Genomic DNA, 20,607 nt, shown 5'->3' with positions numbered 1-20,607 from the left:
GAGAAGTACCAAGGCCCATCATGCTCAGCAACTTATGATCAAGAAGGCGGGGGTGGGTGTGTGTGTGTGCGAAATGTAATGAACCATCAGCTATCTGGAAAACTCACTCATGTGGAACATGGAACAGCTTGTGGCCCAGGGAGGCTGGAACATAAACGAGGCATGTCTATGCCACACCTAGGGCCATTTCAGCCTTCAGAACACAACACCTTACTTCCCTAGCTGCCTTCAAAACATCAGTTTACTGACTTTACTCAGAGACCTGACTTGGTTCTTAGAGCCTTCTTGAAGATGTTTCCCCATTCCCCTTGGGAGGATCTAGTGGAAAGAACGTTGAGGTCAGAAGCCCTGAATCTGGGTCTCTGCCATTATTAGCTCTAGACCCTGGGCAAAATCATTTCATCTACTGGAATACGTTTCTCTCTTTGTAAAAAGAGTCTCAGTCGTCACTGCCTCCCTCACAGGGTCAAACGAGGTAATGGATGTCCAAGTGCTCCATAAATGATAAACTGGAATGTTCTGGTAAATGATCATCTTCTCTTACACGGAAAGCAATGCTAACCACAAAAACAAAGATGGTGGATTCAAAACCAAGTAAAAATATTTTTTCTTTTAATATGCACTTGAGGTCACACTATTTTCTCTAAGACCATTACTCCAGGTAACAGCTCAGTCTCCACCTCCAAAGGGAATTTTGTATGAACTGATAAAGATGGAACAGGCATTCACAAAGGGACCCTCAACCAGGGCATTCTCAACAGTAAAGGAACAGTGATAACCAGAGGCTGCCTGATGTACCCACACATCTGCACTTTGAAAATGTGTGAAAACCAGAGCTCAGTGCATAAATTAAAAACAAACAAAAATCCCACCCGAGCCATTTCTTTTCCAGAATCTGTCAGCAATATATATAGATATGTGTGTGTGTGTGTGTATATATATATAACATCTATCTATTCCTGATGTAAATGTATCATGAATCAGTACCTTTGCACAATATAAATTTGAGATTTTCTCTTAAAAATCAATCATCTCAGAAAATGGTCCCTCCTCTTTGATATAGATATTTTTTGCATATGTCCTAAGTAGACTATGAAATACACAAAAAAGGGACCTCGACAGAATGAATGACTCCAGCATGCCCACCCTCCTGGTCTGAACCTGGGGAGCAGTGGTTTAGGGGTTGCTGAGAAGCCTTAATACATTATTTCACATAAACCGGTGAGACTCGGGGTGCTCTGGACGAGAATTCAAAAGCAGTAGCAGCAACTATATGTGCTGAGAGGCTCACATGGTACACACACCCACACACAGACACATAGATACACGCACAGAACTCCCATCTTTTTTTCAGTGTTTGTGTCACAGGGTTGAGGCCCCTGCTCATCAAAATAAGTTACTTCACACAGTGCACAAAACATGAAAAGGTAAGAGACTTTCTGTGAAGACCCCCAGAGAGCCACTTGGCGTAAGGTCCACGCCTCTCTGAAAGGGGCAAAGGCAGGAGGTGGACGCCTCCGTCCGTCTTCATTAGCTGGACGCCTCCTCTTTGGTCAGAGCCGCCTCGGCGGTCATCGCTGCTGCCTCGGCCCCCTCCACGCCCTCGCTTGTTTTCTCTTCTTCATCCTCCTCCTGGGGATAGAGGTCTGGGTACTTTTGCATGCATTCCTGCATGGCCCGGAACTGATCCACACAGTCTGAACCTTTGACTTCCTCTGTGCTATAATGGAAACAGGAGAAAGCCGACTTGAACTGTTCTCCACAGGGACCACTGGCCATTCCCCCAAGACACGGGCAATTCCAATTAATGTCTCCATTGGGCAGTATCAAACCTGCAAGGAGGAGGGAACAGAGCTTTAAAACATCACAGGTGTTCTCTGAAGTCTGGGGGGAAAACAAAACTGTTTTGTAGGGATGGGCTGCGGACTGGAACAACTGGGAGGGCGTAAGGCAGTCGGGGGCCCTGGCCCAGGCTCAATCCTTGTGCTAGAAGGACTGGCCCCAAAGGGGAGGAATCCAGTGTTTTCTGGCTCACTGAGAGCATCCTGGTCATGGCCCAGAATCAGAGAATATTAGAACTAAAAAAGACCTTAGAAATCTATCCTGGGGCAGCTAGTGAATAGAGCACTGGCCCTGGTGTCAAATCCAGCCTCAGACACATAACACTTACTAGCTCTGTGTGACCCTGGGCACGTCATTTAACCCCATTGCCCAGCCAAAAAAAAAAAAAAGAAATCTCTCCCAAGCTCTCTCATTTCAGAGGTAAGAGGTGAGGGGTGATGGTCATGCAGTAAGGTAGTGTCAAAAGCAGAACTAGAACCCAGGTCTCAAGTTTCAGTCCAGGGCCCTTTCCTCTATACCACCTGTTCCCTCCAAAGCTACTTGATAAAGAACCCCCAAAGCTCCTAACCAGACCACTCTCAGAGGAAAAGTGGACATGGGCACATGGGACAGGGTCAAGAGCACTGTATTTGGAATCTAAGGACCTGAGTTCAAATCCCAGCTCCTTTCTCAGAGTCTCTGGACAGGCCACTTCATTATCTGGGCCTCAATTTCCTCATCTGTAAAATGAGAGTGCTTGACTTGAGGACCTTTACGGCCTTTTCTTGCCAGAAATCTGATTTCAATGCCAAATTCCAAATCTTTTCCTGAAACACGAGGCCAGTGGGGACAGGGGGAAGTTGCAGGTTTCCTTATCAGCTCTAAAACCCCATCTGTGACCTCACTTTCTGCCCTATGGATGGGACTGTGAGATAAAGGACAGCCACCACACGTTGTGAACCAAGAGAAGTAACTGGCTGTGGTGCTGACAGCCCTACAATGAGGGTGGAGGGCCTGGGTCTCTGCTGGCTATGGGAAAAGGGCATTTGTGAAGCTTGCCCTCTGCACACAAACTCCCTGTGGTCTCTCCCACCGACACTGCGAACGTGGTCGATGACGTGCATTAACAAAATGCTGCCTCGGCTGCCACCTCCACACCCACCAGCGGGAGGGCACTCTCCCTGCCCAGCTGCACCCGAGGAGCTGCCCCCACCGCACCGACCTCCAGTCATTGAAGGCTAATATGCTGCCCACCTCTCGGCAGACAGGTCTAGACTCCAAAAGGCTCTGAGCCACAGGTCCCAGAGGACCGCCAGGGCATCAGACAGTCCAACAATGAGAAAAAAGTGCCCGCCCCCCCCAACCATTACATCTGTACAAAAACATATCATGATTCACTGCCTTCTGCCCTAATTTTCACTTGAGTCTTCACGAAAGACAAAAGATTTGATGCTCCAGGGACTAAACTTCTGCCAGCTCAGAGGACCCCAGTCACAAGGCCCACAAGAAGCAGCCTGGAAAAGCACAGGCCCATTCATATGGATAAAAATATTACTTTTTGGGGATGCCAACTCATTTTCCTCTACCAGTAAGGCAAGGATATGCGGCTGGGTAGGAAAAGTAGTGGCTCTGGAGCCAAAGGTCTGAGTTCAAATCCCAGCTCTAATTCTTATCACTTATTCGACCTCCTCCAGGCTTCAGTGTTTTCTTCCGTAAAACTGGGGTGGGAGTGAAGGCAGCTCTGAATTAACCATCTAAATGATTTACAAACTTTCATTAGGGACCAAGCCAGGCAAAGGCTGCCCCCTAGAGGTTCTGGTCTGACAACAGACCTGCCCTCCCTTCAAACCCTCCTTCATGTCAATCAGATCCTCACGTGGGTACCTGACTGCCCGCATGCCCAGTGGGGGCTGTGGCTTTACCGACTCTGGGATGGCGTCACTGCACAGGACCAGACTCGTGGGCCAGTGTGGGAAAGGGAGCCCTGTTTGGTGGTCTAAAACCAGAACACCAGGATATGACAGCTAGCAAGGGGTATTCACTGAGAACATTCTGCTATCTCCCCAGTCCTGTACAAATCCAAGCTGGGTGGCTGCTTCAACAAGCCTTCCCGGTGGTACCTCAGACACTAGGGCAGGATGGACAAGCGCTGGGCTTTGAGCCAGGAGGGCCGGGCTCTCAGGCAACCACGGCCCCAGGACTAAGCCAGCCAGATGACCCCAGTGTGTCCTTCCTCCTTTCTGTGCCTCAGATTCATATCCATACTGGAAAATGGCCCCAGTGGGTCTGGAAGAATCCAAGTCTCTTTTGCCGTCCCTATCGCTCTAGAGACCCTCCCTGGCTCCACAGGTCTGCTTGCCACTCTGACTCTGTGCCTAGGCTGGCAGCTGAGTGCATCTGCCCAGAACCCCATCCCTAACAGGCGGCCTGGCAAGGAAAACCCTGTCTAGATAGTTAGCGTTCCAGACACCGGGGGAAAGCAGGAAAATTGTGTTAAAGAATTAAACCAGCTAACACCCCACCTGTCATCTCTCACATGCAAACAATACCAAAAATGGATTCTCCACCACATTATACAGCCCATACCAACAATCTCCTCACCTTGTTCCAAAAGGACAAAATTCACTGCATAAAATTCTTTTACAAGTCAAAACTATAACAATTACAACCCGCATAAAAAAAGGCAGCTAAGCCACACCTGACAGTTTATTTCAAGCATCACTGTCCATTACAACAACCCTCCTACACGAAAAGGACAGAGACAGGACCTTGACCTATTCCTCCCAGCTGCTCTGACCTCTTAACACCATTCTTTGGAACTAGACAAGGGGGTTCTACTTGCACCTCCCTAATGCCAACCTTGTGCCCCAATCTGCTATCTCAGGAAAAAAGAGGAAGGCAGAGGACTTCAGGGCCCATCCTCTCCTGTGCTATGCTGAGGGCTGTACGGCCCACTTGAAGCCTCCTGGTTCTCCTTCCACCTCCTTGGCCACGCACAAGGAAGAGAAGAAAGTCCAAAACAATTCATGGTTTAATGTAACTGGCCTACTTACAAATTCACATGGTTCCTCCTGGGACCGGTTCCTAGAGTCAATGCTAAACGCTGAGTACTGGTCTGAAGAATCTCTGTGGAATTTAGCGGAAATGTGCTTTTTGGATGATTACAGAGTTTTCTAGCTTTCAAATGGCTAACTGAAGATTAGAAGCAAAAGTCAACTCTTTATCTCACTTGACAGCTTGTGCCTTGACAGAGTCACACCTCCACTCTTATCGATGTGGGTGCTCGCTCCTCCATCAAAGACCAAACTCTTTCCCTAATTACGCAGATGCAGTGGGAGAGCTCCATCCCTCTGCTGCCCATCTGAGGATGCCATGCTCTTGTGATCCTAACTGGGCCAGGCCCACAGGCTAGCCCAGGCCTGTCCTGAAAGCCAGGCTTCACTCGGGATAAGCTCGTGTGGGCCCAGTCTACAGCACAGCTCCTTACCGGGCATCTGGGAACTTGTTTTAAAATATATTCTAGAAGCTAAGTATTTCAACATAATAGCTGTCCTCTGGAATCCAATGTATTTTATTTTGTGCATTTAAAAGCATTATTCTGAGAAGAGGTCCCCCCAGACTTCACCAGACTGTCACACCCAAAGCTTAAGAACCACTAGTCTAAAGGAAGGAAAACAAGGGGGAATGGCCTTCAGTTCATTGAGGACTTAATGGGGAGAGCTTGCCCAAGGTGGAGGAAGCATTCCTCAGGAGGCAGTGGGGTCCCCCTACTGGGGACCTCAAAGCAAAGGCTGTGCATCATCTGATGAGAGGCCTTCTGACATCTGAGGTCCTGTGAGGCCTTCTTGCCCTGGCGGGCCTTGTCACAGCTTGTGCTCTCCTTGCGCCTTCAAGTTGTCAGGGTCACCTCCATGCTATGCACTGTTATGCAGTGAGGACATTCTTAACTGTCAATGTCCTGCTCCTACAGCATTTTATCATGTCAGACTTCCCAAGAGCCACAGGTTGGTAAATGAGCAGATGAAACACAGGATAACAGGACCAGCAGCTGGTCTGACCACTCCAGGTTTTTTAGAAAACAAAACCCAGCAAAACTGAAGAGAGGTTTTAGAGGCTTTAGGTTACTGAGCATGGAGAAATGGTGACCCTCCCGAAGCTGACCTGTCCCTGCCAGAGCCCTGACTAGCTCCAGAAGTGCATGGGGGAAACTCACTCCCAGGCTCCTTTTTATGGGGGATGGTGTGGGGGAGAAGAAATCTTCCTCAACTCAGAAATGAAGTGCTACTGACCGTGGTCTTCATAGGGATCGTTGGGGTCATCTGCTACCAGCTCAGCGTTGCTTGGAGTCTCATGGTCTTCTTTGGTTACGAATATAATCCGATCCTTTCCTGACATTTGGGAGAAAGACCAAAAAAAGTCCCAGCTAAGTATTAATTTTAACAATATGGTCTACTGATGAGAGCTGTCATCTGGTATGAGTCCTAGAATTAGTCCACTTATTCATATACCCAGTGAGCCCCATGCCAGGTGTTGGGGGTGATACACCAGTTGCTGCCCTCACGGAGCTCATATTCATTTGAAAAGGCAATGATTTTGCTGCTTTTCCTAGTCTTGACCAGGGATCATGGAACCCTGTATTTAGTTTGGGGCACCCATTCTGTCAAGATGCAAGCTGGGCTCAGATTCCTTAAGAGTCTGGCCCAGTTGAACTGCAATACAATAAACCTGGCCTCTGACTAAAAGGTTTGCGTCGAATTCTTTCGAGGCAGGACCCATGTCTTTTGCCCTTGAATTTCAGTGTTCCCAGCATCCCTAGACCTCAACATATGGTTCCCTGCCCAGGAAAACTGCCTAATCTCAAGCTCTTCTCCAGCCAAGACTGGAAGGTGTGTAAGCCTCCTCTCTCTCCCTATCCCTTTCTGGCCCTGCAGTTGGGGTCACTCTCCAAGAACCTGGGAAGGTCTGGAGGTGCTTTTTTTTCGGCCTGATGCACTCAGGTTCCAGTCAAGTCAGACAGTTAGAAGGCTGTCTGTCTCATCAGCCTGATGCTCTCAGGCTCTCGGTCCATCAGTTCAGTTTGAGGCCGTGGACCTGGACACACCTTCTACAGCACAGAGGACAGATGGATGCCCCATGAGGAAGTGTGTGCCCAAGTCTGTCAATTCTCTCAATTCCCTCGGGAAAACCACCGGTGCTTTTTGGTGTCTTGAGGCTTATTCTCTTTGGTCTACACTGCAGGGCTCCCTGTCCCCACACCCCTGGCTGCAGGATCCCCCTTCCCTCCCTACCTCATAGCCACTAGATCCTTGCAACCAGACTCAGTGGGACTTCCCTAAGATTAGAACTGGAAAAAGCTTGGTCTCCAAGACCTTGAAAAGGAAAGCTTTGTGCCTGGCCTCTATGATTTACAGGACCAAGATAAACTGTACAAGTTCAAAGAGAAATTCTTAAGATTCTTCTAGAACAGCTAAAAACATCTTAGCAGATTCTGGAGATTTGTGATTGATCATTAAGGAGTTCTGAGAGACCTTATGACCCTGGTCACTCCCCTCCCCCACTCCCTTCCCTTGAGTCAAGAGGGTATGCAAACAGCCCCAGGTTTTTCTGTTAACCCCTCCCAACCAAGATCAAACTAGGAGAACAGAGTTTCATTCTTCCTTCCCCACCTTCGAATTTGCCCTCCCTCACCGGTCTAACCGAAGGAGGTAGGAGGCCAGAAGCTACAGCGTAGGCCCTACTGGTAATGGCCTTGGACCCAGGGGCAACCCAGAAAGCCTGAAGTATCACCCAGGTTCGGCATATCCTGCTCCTCCCATCCCCCCCTTCCCTCCTCCCCAAGAGCCATGGGGAGAGAGGAAAGCAATCTCATCAAGGCAGTATGAGATAAAAAGCCAGCCAGCCTCCGAACTTGGACTTCAGGCCATTCACCTACAGTTGGTAGCAAACGGTGGGTACCAGCCTATGTCCTCCCATCATCTCCTAGATGCAGCCTGTGCTCAGTTCCAGTCAAACTCCTCTCTGGGACTCCCCTGAGGTAGGGAGAGCTCTACTCTGATTGCCAGCAGGAAGCAGTTTCAGAAGCTGAGACCTTTACCCTTACCCCAAAAGAATTTGGGTCCCATTTGTTTGAGGGGGTAATAATGGGGTGCTAATGATGGAACCCTAAAAGGCCCTGTATTTTGCCATATGGCTTAAGTCCCTGGCATTCGCCTGGGGCACCCGGCCCTTTGCAGTTAATAATCCTTTCAGCTATCCTTGCATTGTGGCTGTGACCCTGCCCCAAACCCCAATTGTCTGTTACCTCTAACCTAGCCCAGCTCTTCATTATCTGTTACCTCTGGATCACTCCCCCCCCCCCTTAAATCGCTCAGAGTCTTAAAATCTTGCTCACCTCAGCCAGTGTTTTAATAAACCTTGCCTCTGACTGGGAAAAAAAAAAAGATGCAAGCTGGAAAGCAAAGACTGGGTACAAGAAAAACTGAGAAAGAAGCCCCAGGAAAAAATACCCAAGACACAATACAAACTTAAGAAAAATACATTGCATTCATCTAGAGAAAAATAAACATCAAAGCAAGATGGAAGAAAGATAATCCCATAATACAATTGTTGAGGGAAGAGGCATCACCCAACGACCTTAAGTGAGGCAACAGTGTTTAGAATGGAAAGACCTTTCTTTTGTAGCTTAATTGTCCTCTCAGAGTGCCAACAGAAGTTGAGAAAACAGTAGTTGCTCACATGCATATCACATTTTTCTGTTGGTCATTTTTTTCAATTGGGTCTGACTCTTTGTGACCCCATTTTGGGGTTTTCTTGGCAAAGATACTGGAGTAGTTTGCCATCTCCAGCTCATTTTACAGATGAGGAAACTGAGGCAAACTGGGCGAAGTGACTTGCCCAGGGTCACAGATTTAGTAAGTGTCTGAGGTAGAATTTGAACTCAGGTCTTCCTGACTCCAAGTTTGGTGCTCTGTCCATTGGGCCACCTAGCTGCCCATGTAACAATTTACAAAATGCTTTCCTCACAACAACCCTGAGGTGGTTAGTGTATTATTCCCATTTCACAGTTTAAGAAATTAGGGCTCATAGTGGCTGTGACTTTCCTATAGGGCTAATGACTATCACAGGCAGGTATTGATTTCAAATCCAGCACTCCACCACACTGCGATGATCTGCCTTCCCGAAAAGACGAAGGCCTCTGATTAACCACAACACCAATGGAGAGGTCAGACGAGATCCTAGCCTGATGTAAGCCACTAAATCGCTCCTTCCTGGACCAAATAATTCCATGTGAGGGTTTGGGGCCGCGTCACTCAATCAGCATTTACTGGCCATCCACCGCACCCTATCCTAACGTGTTGGGGTGATCCAGTCCTACACATACTCCTCGTCTTACTCCCATCCAGGGATCACTGTATATATTCCATGAGTTAACAAAGCCATTCATTGCACTGCAGAACCTAGATCAATGGGGCGTGAACAGACAGCACTAGGGAGGTACTCTGGGCTAAGAGAGCTGGGAGACTCACTCTTCTCAGCCTAGTTTTGTCACCAAACAGCTGCGTTGATGGGGGCAGGGCCCAAGCCAAGATCTTTTCCCTTTGCCCCAAAGGGAATCTGACTCACAGGCCCTAGACCCTCTCTCCCTTGAAAGCCCTAGCTTACCTTTAGATCTTATTCAGATGCACCTTCAACCCTTGCCCTGAATAGAATCTGGCTCCTATTTGTCTACAGGACCTGGAAATCCCTTAAACCTTCAAATTTCCTAATCAACTCCCCTCATATCCCTTTGAAAGCCTTAGGCTCCCTCTTGTCTATAGGCCCCAGAAAGGCCTTCCTTTATCTCCTTTTGAAAGTCCTAGCCCCACCTTGGTTTTGTGCAGATGCCTTTCAAACTTCTGCCTTCCTGTTCCTTCATTATCTATTCAATTTCTCAGACCTCCCCAATTAGAATTCTTACCTAGACCCATTTCCCAACCTCCTTCTCTGGCCACCCAAAGTTACTTAAGTATTTAAGATCCACCTTGGCCCTCATTCAGATGCTAAGAACCTCAAGCTCAAAAGGCTGAGAACCTCTCATGCCCGCTCGTCTTTACGGGCGTCACCTGGCTGAGAATCTCTCGTGCCCCAAAGGCTGAGCCTTTCTCATGCCCACCTGTCCTTATGGGCGTCACCTGGCCCTTGTGATTTACCACTAATAAACCTTTCCTCTGGCTGAAGAAGATTTGAGTTGAATTCATTCAGCAGGGCCTGGTACCGCGATCTTGGGGTCCCAGCACCCCAAAACCTCTAGACCTCTTCAGCGTGACCTTGCACAAGTTCCTCGAAGCTTCTGTGCCTATTTCCTCACTACCATCACATTTTCTAGAATTTCAAAGCAATTTGCAAAATATTTAAAAGTGATCAGTTGATGTGTAGAAACGAGGGAATGGATTACATTATTTCTTTTCCCTCTCTCTTTTTTTATATACTTAGTTTTTGTATCACTTTAATTTACCACTATATTTCTACCTCACCCACTGACCATCCCTTCTTAGAAGAAACAAAGCACAAAAAAGCAGTTCAATAAAATTAATCAATATCATTCCCTGAATCTTGACCCAGACTCAAGGCCTAGATTATCCTTCCTGGCTCTGACGTGCTGATCTTAGGTTGCTGCTGCTGGATGTCCACCTCTGTGTGGGCGCTGGGGGTACCTCGATCCTCAAGGACCTGCTTATCCCATGGAAGTAGAACACAAGAAAAGACTGGGGGGTGGGTAGGTGGCGCAGCGAATAGAGCACCGGCCCTGGAGTCAAGAGGACCTGAGTTCAACTTAGGCCTCAGACACATAACACTTACTAGCTGTGTGACCCTGGGCAAGTCACTTAACCCCATTGCTCAACCAAAAAAAAAAAAAAAGGAAGAAAAGATGCAGACCAGTGACAAAGTTGTGGCCTATGTAAGCAAACAAAATGACTGTGATGAACACAGAATAATCAATCAACATTTATGAAGCACCTGCTATGTGCCAGACACTGTGCTGAGCCCGCTAGCCTCAGCGTCCTTCCCCAGGAGTGGAAGGGGCGGGAGGAGAGGAGCTTTAAAGCCCCACGGCCTCAAACAGTCTAGAATCCTCTGCATACCAAGATTGTGCCCATGGGGGTTGGGCAATCACCCACCAGGTCACCTGGGAAAGAAACGAGGAACAAGTCGGATTCCGCCAATGGCACCTCACGAGTTGCCACGTGATTAACGCTCATTTTCTCCTTGAAAAATAACACAAACAGGATAAGAATCATCTAGATTCTGAATGTTCATGTGACAGCGGACAATGTTCCAAGTACCTGCTTCTGCTCTATCCTGATCCTACCTACTCCTACAGTTTGTAACTGCTGACAGTTATGGACTCTTGAGAGTTGGAAGGACCTCACGGGTCACCACATCACATCGGTTCATCTAGAACAATACCAATATAGCACCTGCTATGTGCCAGGAACTGTGCTATGTATTTTAGAAATATCACCTAAGTTGATCCTAATAACCTGGAGGAGGGGGTGGTTATTACCCCCATTTTACAAATGAGGAAACTGAGGCAGACAGAGCTGAAGTGACTTGCCCAGGGCCACACAACTAGTGAGTGCCTGAGGTCACAACTCAGCTCTTCCTGACTCCAAGCCCACCATGCTATCCACCATTCTGCCTGGCTGCCCCATCCAACTGTCTGTCCATCCATCTGGCCACTCAAGATTTATTAATCTCATATCCAACTTCCAACCAGTAACAGCTGATCCACAACACCTGGACACAGTCACGCAGACTCTTCGGTGCTCTGGGGTCAGAGGACGATGAGGGTGGAAATCCCAGGCCTTGGGTCACGTCTAGCTCTCAATCTTCGATCCTGGCCAGGGTGAAGAAGGGTATGGGCTAGCCAGGAGCGCTCCATCTGGTCTTGAGTGCTGGCTGGCTGCAGGAGCCTGGAAATCCTCTGCTCTTTCTGGCTGAAGTAACAGACCTTCCACCCCTTTCCCATGGTCCATCCTACCTGGTAACCCTACTCCTGCCCCTTTTCTGAAGTCCTCACCCCCCTGGAATTCTAGACTTGGCACATTTCAGGCTAGAACCTTCTAGTTTCTGAGCTGCCTGTGAGCTTAGGGGTGGCCGACTCATGAGCCTGCCTAAATAGAAAGCCTCCCTTCCTAATCACCAGAGCTGCCCTGACCCCTTGGCTGTGCCAGCTCTCTGGACCCCGGGACTGCCTGAGTTGCCCTGAAACAGAGACCCAGGTGTCCGAGCTCCTTCCACAGCCTGGGGACCAAGCTGCTGAGGCTCCCTGCTTATAGACCTTCCCTGTCCTTCACATGAAGGGGCTCAGGACTGCTCCCATCTGGAGGTGCAGGGCCTGGCTCCAGCAGCCCTTTCCAGGGCAGCCTTCCCTTGTCACTCCGGTCTTCCATGCCATCGGGTGCCTCCAGTTAAAAGCTCATGGCCTTCTCTTGCAGACTGTTCTTTAAGCTTGACAAATAAAAGTAGTTCCTGCTTTTTAGCACTGAGCAGCTCACCAGGCTCTTCTACGAAGCCCCTGATCCCACCACCTCCCTGACAATGGGCAAGACCCAGGCCCTCTGAACCTTACCTGCTTCTTTGTCTCTTAACATGTGAATAGTAATACATCCCCTCCAACTCAGCAAACCTGCCAGAGCGCTAGCAACGCAACTATTCTTGCTGGCAAAGCTTCCTCTTGTAAACCCGGGGCAGGTGGTGGCCATCAAACACTGCTAGAGACTGGGCCAGAATTGCCCTCCTGGTCATTTTTCACCCACCTCTTGTTCTCTAAGCTAAACCAAGCAAGCCTGACCTCTTCTATAGCCCTCGTGATATCTGACAACAGGGACCGTGTCGTCTCTTTGGCTTTAACATCCGCAGTTCCTTCAACTGCTCACTGGATGACATTTCACACTCAATGGCCTTTCTCAAAATGGGGCTCCCAGAACTAAACATGATACTCTAGATGGGGAGGGGGATGGAAGAGGGAATCAGAAGTTCTATAGCACCTGACATGTGTCCGTGCAGTGCTAAGCACTTTACAACATCTCCTTAGATCCTCACTACAACTTTAGGAGGTAGGTGCTGTTACTATCCTTATTTTAAAGATGAGGAAAGCAGAAATGAAATGACTTGCCCAGAGTCACACAGCTAGTAGTAAGTGTAAGTTAGTAAGCTAGTAAGGCCACATTTGAACTCAGATCTTCCTGCCCCCAGGCCTCACCAGGACTGTCTTGACTTGGCTGCTAGACTTTATTAATTCAGCCTGAGAAAGTGCCGGTTCTTTCAGCCCCCTCTAAATGCCTCTTGAACTTTTGCAGCAACAGCCTTGATCTAACTGGCCATGGCCGGCTTAATTTGATTTGAGCCAGTCAGAGCTGAAACACGTGGGTGAGGTTCGGCTGTGCCCTAACACAGCAAATTCACAAAGATGCACCAGACCAAAAGCAGGGCCTGAGAGATCACGGAGGCTTCTCTTCCTTTTCCCCACACCCTTACACTCCCTCATTTTGAAGATTCAGAAACTGGAATTCAGAGAGAAGGAAAGACTAACTTGGGCTGAGAATTAGAGTCTTCCTATTTTGCTGTCCAAAGCCTAGGGTTAACATTGAGGCTCTTAAGAGGAGCTCAAAGGAGACCAACGCTGTACCCAGGGTCTAAGTCGTTTGCCCCAGATCCCTGCCTGACCAGGGGCTATACGCTCTCTGCTTGAAAGACTCCAGTGGGAGGGCACCATTGAACAGGACCCCCCAGATCCTTTACCAGACAGCTCTAATGCCTCAATCTTCCCCCTAGCGAGTTCAGGCATGCCTGAAGCCATCTTCACAAGGTCAGCCCCTCTCTTCTACAGGACAGGGCTTTAGATAGGTGAATACAGCTAGAGATCCCCAAACACTTGTCTTATTAGAAATCATTCATAAGAGGTTGGGGTATGTGCCCAAAGGCATCTGGTAGGTGTCAGAAAAAGATCTGATCAGGAGCCAGAGGCCGGCTCTGGTGGGCTCAACCACAGCGTGTCAGTGAACTTGGATAAATCACTGTCCCTCTCTGGGTTTGTTTCATTCTTTGTGAAGTAAGGGTCTTGCCAGGGCCTGCCTCAGCAGCCAGTGCTGGAGAATGACTGAAGCAAGGCTGGCTGTACAAGATCTTCACAAACCAGGGGAGGAATCCTTCTTCTTACCAGGACTGAAGGGCAGGCCCAGGGACCCCCAGCACAGGAAGGACAGCAAGGGAGTATTCCGAGGTTCAGTGCACTCAATCTTATGGACTCTGAATCTTACAGAAGAGATTTGCTTTTGTGGATAGGTTCAAAGCTCTGCCTGCCTCCTGCCCAAACATAAAGCAATGAGACCTTTTACACCCATCTCAAGGAGCCTGACTCTTCAAGAAGCTAGTAGAAATCAGTAGAAATTAGTTTAGGGGCAGCTAGGTGGTACAGTGAATATAGAGCCAGGCCTGGAGTCAGGAAGACTTATTTTGCTGAGTTCAAATCTGGCCTCAAACACTTACTAGTGATCCCAGGCGAGTCACTTAACCCTGTGTGCCTTAGTTTCCTCACCTGTAAAATGAGATGGAGGAGGAAATGGCAAACTGCTCCAGCATCTTTGCCAAGAAAACCCCAAATGGGGTCACGAAGAGTTGGACATGACTGACCAACGATAAAAACTAGTCTGGCTAATGATAAGCAAAAGTAGACAGGCTCAATAGGTTGTGGTTTGTCCTTCATTCTCAAAAAGGCCATGGCATCGGAAAGATGATGCCATGCCTTACAAGTGAATTGGATTACAGTGAGGGAGGGCTGTGCAAGGTCACCAGCCTCACTTTCTCTCCTGGAGCCATCTGGGCCCAGTGGCCAGATAGAGATCAGGACTTCTAGGCTTAATACGTGAAAGGTTTAAAGAGGAGGCAGTCCCAGAGCTGTCCCCAATGCTGCTCACTGAGCAGGCTCAGAAGCCCCCTCTCTCCCCTTTTCAGCCAGCTGAACATTACTTTTTCATACAGCCTTTTCACCCTGTCTGCAGGTATGTTACATTGTGTTTTACAGTCATGGCTGTCTATCTCTTCTCTTCAGTGGCTCTGAGTAGGTTCCTTCCTACCACCAGCAATCACAGTGAGAAAATGTTGGTAAAGCAGCTTGTAACTGGAAAGAACCAAGTCAATGTGGGTGGAGTGTTACCACCTACTGGTAGAAGCATTGCGAGACGGAGGCCAGAAGTGTGCCGCTCTCCAGGAGTCTGAAGTCCAGTCCCTCCCTCAACAGCCTAGTGACAGACACCATCCAGAGGTACCTGGTGACCAAAGGGATGTGATTCAGAGAAAAAGGAGGGGCTACAACTGAGGGACTGTGAATGTTCTCCAGTTAGAGTCTGGGCAAGAAAGGTTGGGTTTAAAAAGTGGAAAGATGCTAGGGAGAATTCAGGCAGGTCAGGCTTCAAGGGAATGGAAGAAGGCAGTTTCTGCCAGGCATGGAAAGATCACACCAGACACACAAGTGGAAAGGATGGGGTGCTCTTTCGGGTCTGAACTGGAGATTTCACAAGTACAGAAGCTCTGGGTGGAGAAAACTCTGCTAATGAGAATCTGCCACCGTTCTAGAGCTTTTGATTTTGGCCAGGTTATACGACTTGCATAGGGCAAGTATGACTGTGGAGGGATTCGGGGGTTGGGGGTGTGGGCAGGCGTAGAATGCCCCTCAGCAGGCTGTCTACACTTGAAATAACAAAAGCATTTTGCAAACCCCCAAGAGCCACACAAATGTGGGCTATGATTGCAGCAGAACCACATGGCAAAAGACACAGGGGTGGCCAGTCACCCATCCTACCCCCATCTCAACACCATAGAAGGAAAGCCTCTCTGCCTGGCCTTCCAAGGCCATCCACAATCCGCTTTGAACTATTTTTCCTATTTTTCTTCTTTGTGTACTTTGGGTTCCAGCCACACTAGACTGGTAGATGTCCCTCTGTCTTCCTTTCTCCCTGAATTCCCCACTCTCTTCTCATCCCCCTCCCCTGCCCCTTCAAGTTCTCCTTTTTCAAGACCAATTCAGGTGCTATGTTTCCCATGAAACTTTTCCTGATTTCCATTTTACCATTTTGTTTTTGAATTTGTAAGCTTAACACAATGTCATATGCTAAAGAAAAGAATGCAAAATGCAGGTATGAGATGATGTTCAAGAAAATTAAGAGTCCCCAAAGGCCGGGCCAAGACTAAATGAAGATGATTCACGCAGAGTGCAGTGTTGGCACCCCGAATGTGATCACAGAATCTCAGCACTGGGAATGACCTCAAGTAGCCATCTAGTCCAGGGGTGGGGAACCTTTGGCCACCAGGCCACAAGTGGCTTTCTAGGTCCTTGGGTGTGACTTTTTGAGTTTTACAGAACAAAACCTTTTATTAAGGGGATTTGTTCTGTGAAGTCTGGATTCAATCAAAGGGCTGTACTAGAGGATCACTCGTGGCCTTGAGGCCACCCTTTATCTAGTCCAACCCATACCTGCTATTATCTTGCCCTCCACTGAGCTCCCACCATCTTGTTGGAACCTTTCTCATTTCAGCTTTTGGAGGGACTGTCACAACTTGAGAATGAGACTGCAGTTACTGATGTATTACTCTACTATTTCTCATTGCACCCCTTTCTCTCGACCCCAAATGCTCAGTACTCAGCACAGGTTTTTTGAGATGGTAGGCATTCATTCATTCAATAAGCACATGAATGCCTCTGTTGGGCACAGTTCTTTCATTCAACAAGCATCATTTAACAACAAAATGCATCTGTTGGGGGGCTCGATGCCTGCTCATTTATTCAGGAAGCATCTGAATGGGTGCTGGATGTCTGCTCATTCATTCAACAGGCATTTGCTAAATGAATTAATGATGAAACTAAGAAAATGAACTCAAAAGTTTAACAATCTGCTACAGTATTGGTAAAGGTGGCTCACAAAGTTCAAGAAACCCAGAATAACCAGAGTAGATTTTGGCAAAGGCATAGCAGGAAGAGCCTGAAGGAACCTATCCTTGCCCGTGACCCACAACACCCCCAGGGATCAGGATTGATTAGACAAAAAAGTCACAAGTACTCTAGATTTCCTAGGACTCTTCCTTCACCTGCAAGGAGAAACTGGGAAGACCTAACAGGTTTGGTATGAGTCAGAGACCCACAGGGACCGAATAAAAAGCCCACAAACCAGGGGCCGCTGTATGGCCCAGGGCCAGAAGGTGATACTAAAACATGTAAGGCCAGCCCCAGTAAGGTGCCCAGATGAATGAATACTACGGACTTAAGTACTGTCCTCTGTCTTGTAATTACATAATGATGGTCTCCATGTTGACCTTGGGAACTCTTCCAAGTGTTCCTCCGTTTGTGAAGGTCATTTCTTAGGGCCACTAGGACATTGGACCCTACACTTTTCCAGGTTTCCCTAGGCTAACCTGAGGGTCTTTAGGAAGCATGAGGTCCAATCTCATTTTACAGAGGGGGAAAATGAATCTGGAGGGGAAAATGACTAGTGCAAGTTCACCTGGGAAGTTAACGGCAGAATCTGGGCTGAAAAGCCCGGCTGCCTCCTGCAAGGAAGTCCCTGGGCTGCCTCAAGGTTGCAGGGGACGGGGAAAAAGCCCCAGCTTCCAGAAGGCCCTGGGTTAACTTCCTGACCCCCGTGGGGGAGCCCCTGCGCACGTGCGCAGGGAAGGAAGCCCCCGGACCAGATCATTCATCGGTAAAGGGGGCACAGAGGAGGTGGGGAAGGGCCCTGCACGTGCGGCCGCGCTCCCCGCGCTGGGCCGGGGGTCATCGGGCGCAGTCCTTGGCCGCGGTCCGAGCGGAGAAACGCGCAGCGGGGGAGCCGGCCGCCACCAGCAGCAGCCCCGGGCTGCACCACGCGTGCCGCGCTCCAACAGCCGGGGCCCCAACATTCGATCGGCTGCGCGCCCGCCAGCCCGCGCCTGCGCCCGCCGCCGAGGGGGCCGCGTGTCCCCTGCAAGCCCTAGTCTGCCCCGTCTCCATAGCAGCCCCTCGGCCTGGCCTCGCGCCCGCGCCCTCCCCGCCTCCCCGCCTCCTCTCGGCCTGGCCGCTCGCACCTTCCTGCCGGCAGTAGGACATGGCTGAGGCCCGGCGGCTCCCGTAGCTCCGGCTCCGACCCGCTCCCCAAGCTCGTCGCTCCGGCCTCGCGGTGGCCACTAGGCGCCGAGATCTCTCTTCGGGCTCCGCCCCCCTTCCCAGGACCTGCCCCGCGGCACACCAGCCGGGCCGCTCCCTGAGTCCCGCCGGCCAGCCAGGAGCCCGGCGGCCTACCTTCCCGAGCTCCTCTAGCCCCAGGAAACTACATGTCCCAGAAGGACGTAGGCCGGGCCAGGCGGAAGGGCCGGGCGGAGGCACCCGCAAGCATCCGCCCCCCAACATAGAAGACTACGTTTCCCAGGAAACCTTGCGGCGCGCAGGCGCAGTAGGGCCATTCGATGTCGTGGATGGTAACTTTGTAGCAGCAAGCCCAGCGTTGTTCGCCAGACTTTGTGCTTTCGAGGCTCAAGAGAAAGGGCTGAGTTTTCCCGGCTCGTGGGGCTCCCGCTGCTTCTCCGGCCAATTGCAGATCTGCCTGTCGCCCTCCGGCCCCTCTGGAGATTGAGGCAGCAGTTCGAGGCTGATCATGTCCCGGAATGTAAGTGTGTGTGTGCGTGCCGCCCCACCCAGCCGGGATCCCTCCCCGCTTGGCTCCCCGAAGCTGACCCAGGGTCTCGGCGACTGAAACTCGGGGGGGCCCTCGGAGCCGCATCTTGCTGCCTGTATGCCTGCGTTGCCTGCCAGCATACCCCCTCCTCTTTGTCTCTTGGGTGGCTGGGCTGTCGTGGGTTCCCTTTGGGCTACTTGAACTACAAGTTGGACACCGATCTCAACTTTCGTGCTGGGACTGGGTGGGGTGGGCCCCTCCCTCCTGTGCCACTTTTTCTTGTAAAGGTGGGAGGGAGTAGCTCACTGCTATAATGACTCACTGTGGCTTCAGAGGATTTTAAATCTGGAAGAGATTTTAGAAATAATTTTATTTTATTTTTTAAATTAAATTTTTTTCAACGAATATGTCTGTTTTTCTCCTTCCTCTCCCGTCTTGTAACAAATAGTTGGCCATGTCCAGAAAGTTATCTCCATGTGCCCCCTAAGTCCATCACCTCTCTGTCAGGAGATGGGTAGCATGCTTCATCATGGGTCCTCTGGAATCAGGGTTAGTCATTTTTTGAAAAGCTAAGGTCTTGTTTGTTGGAAACTTATCAGTTAGGAAATCAGGCTAGAATTCCAGCTCAGATAATCAGACTAACTTTGTAACCATGGATAAATCAGTTAATAATTCTAAGTTTCTGTTTCCCCATCTCAAAATGGGAATAACTCAGTAAATATTAAGTGCCTGCTGTGTGCAAGGCATTGTGTTACCTGCGGTGGATAGAACATTTGACTTTGAGTCAGGAAGACTTGGGTTCAAATTCTATTTCTGGCCCTTACTGCAGCTAGGTGGTATAATGAATAAAGCCCTGCACCTGGAGTCAGGAAGACTTGAGTTCAAAACCAGCCCCAGATGCTTAGTAGTCACTGGGCAAATCACTTAATATCTTTCTGCCTCAGTTCCCCATCTAAAAAATGGGGATAATAATAGCACCTACCTCACAAGAGATGTTGAGAGAATCAAATAAGGTAATTTTTGTAAAATGTTTAGCACAGTGCCTGGCACATGTAGGCATTGTATAAATGCATATTCTTTCCTTCCTTCCATCCTTACTGGCAAGAAGATCCTAGGCAAGTCACTTAACAGCTTTATGCCTCGGTTTCCCTACCTGAAAAATGATGGGGAGAGGGAGTAGACTTTTTGGCTTCCCATCTCTACATCTACAATTCTATCAGTGATTCTGTGATACAAAAACAAAAAAATCACAGACTACCTCATTGGACTGTTTTTAGAAAAAAATGATTTATAAAATTGAAGAAATAAGAGTTTGCAGGTGAAGACTGAAGCCATGTTGTCTTACTGCAGTTTTAGGGTTTTTTTCACAGCCTGCAGCTACTGCTTGTAATGTGGGTTTTGGTTAAGTTTAGTGCTATCTGCATTGACCTGTTGCTTACTAGATGCAAAACCCTGAGCCTTACATGCTGAGGAAGCCAGAGTGTTAGTAATCAGTCACATTCATGGAGGGCTTTATAGCTTACAGATCACCTTCCTCACAAGTATCTTGTGAGGTGGGTAGTGCAAGTATTGTGAGGCAGCATGCGTGACATAAGGGCTAGCAGGAGTCCTGGACTTGGCATCAGGAAGATCTGAGTCCAGATCTCACCTCTGATACTAACTGTGTATTTATGAGCAAGTCACGTAACTTTTCTAAGACTCAGTTTGCTCACCTGAAATATGGGGTCTTGGTGCGGCTCCGTTGAAATAATATATGAAAAATATAAATGCTGCATCAGTGTCAGTTATTGTATAGCTGTAGAAACAGACGCAGAGAGATGGATTGCTCAGATTGAGCAAGGCACCACCATGGCCCTCATTATGGTAGGGATGATAAAATTCCTGTAGTGGTAGTTACAGAATATGATACGAAATGTAATGCCAAGGGTGATGGAAAAAAGTGCTGGATTTAGAGTCAGGTCCTGGGTTCAAATCCTAGCTCTCTTATCAAGTATCTCTATGACTTTGAACTCATTTCTTCACCTCTTTGTGACTCAGTTTCCTCATTTTACAAATGAGGTTAGAGTAAGTGATGGCTGAGGTCCCTTCTAGCTCTAAATCT

At 48.9% G+C, this 20,607-nt stretch overlaps 2 protein-coding genes across 2 annotated transcripts in view; one reads left to right on the top strand and one right to left on the bottom strand.

The window, feature by feature from the left end:
• Window positions 1-595: 595 nt before the first annotated feature.
• CHCHD4 (coiled-coil-helix-coiled-coil-helix domain containing 4) lies at window positions 596-18,193 on the bottom strand. Its single transcript, XM_020981145.2, has 3 exons — window positions 17,920-18,193; window positions 6,111-6,209; window positions 596-1,832 (listed from the first exon to the last, which is right to left on the bottom strand). The coding sequence occupies exons 1-3, from the start codon at window positions 17,939-17,941 to the stop codon at window positions 1,531-1,533; spliced, it is 423 nt and encodes a 140-aa protein (XP_020836804.2). The 5' UTR covers window positions 17,942-18,193; the 3' UTR covers window positions 596-1,530.
• Window positions 18,183-20,607, top strand: part of TMEM43 (transmembrane protein 43) — a 20,538-nt gene continuing 18,113 nt past the window's right edge. The window contains exon 1 of the mRNA XM_020981144.2: window positions 18,183-18,497. Coding sequence (XP_020836803.1) covers window positions 18,486-18,497 — 12 coding nt within the window. The 5' untranslated portion in view covers window positions 18,183-18,485. The remainder of the gene's footprint in view (window positions 18,498-20,607) is intronic.

The sequence above is a fragment of the Phascolarctos cinereus genome, unplaced genomic scaffold (assembly GCF_003287225.1).
Source record: "Phascolarctos cinereus isolate Bilbo 61053 unplaced genomic scaffold, phaCin_HiC Scaffold_4;HRSCAF=312, whole genome shotgun sequence".
NCBI classification, from domain to species: Eukaryota; Metazoa; Chordata; class Mammalia; order Diprotodontia; family Phascolarctidae; genus Phascolarctos; species Phascolarctos cinereus.
Note: the sequence above shows the minus strand (reverse complement) of the source record. Positions and strands in the feature narration are given on the sequence as shown.

Coding starts and splice junctions, on each gene's coding strand:
- CHCHD4 (XM_020981145.2), bottom strand. CDS start 17,941: ATGTCCTACTGCCGGCAGGAAG. Junction 6,210..17,919: donor GTCCTACTGCCGGCAGGAAG/GTGCGAGCGGCC, acceptor CCCAAATGTCAG/GAAAGGATCGGATTATATTC. Junction 1,833..6,110: donor CGATCCCTATGAAGACCACG/GTCAGTAGCACT, acceptor TCCTCCTTGCAG/GTTTGATACTGCCCAATGGA.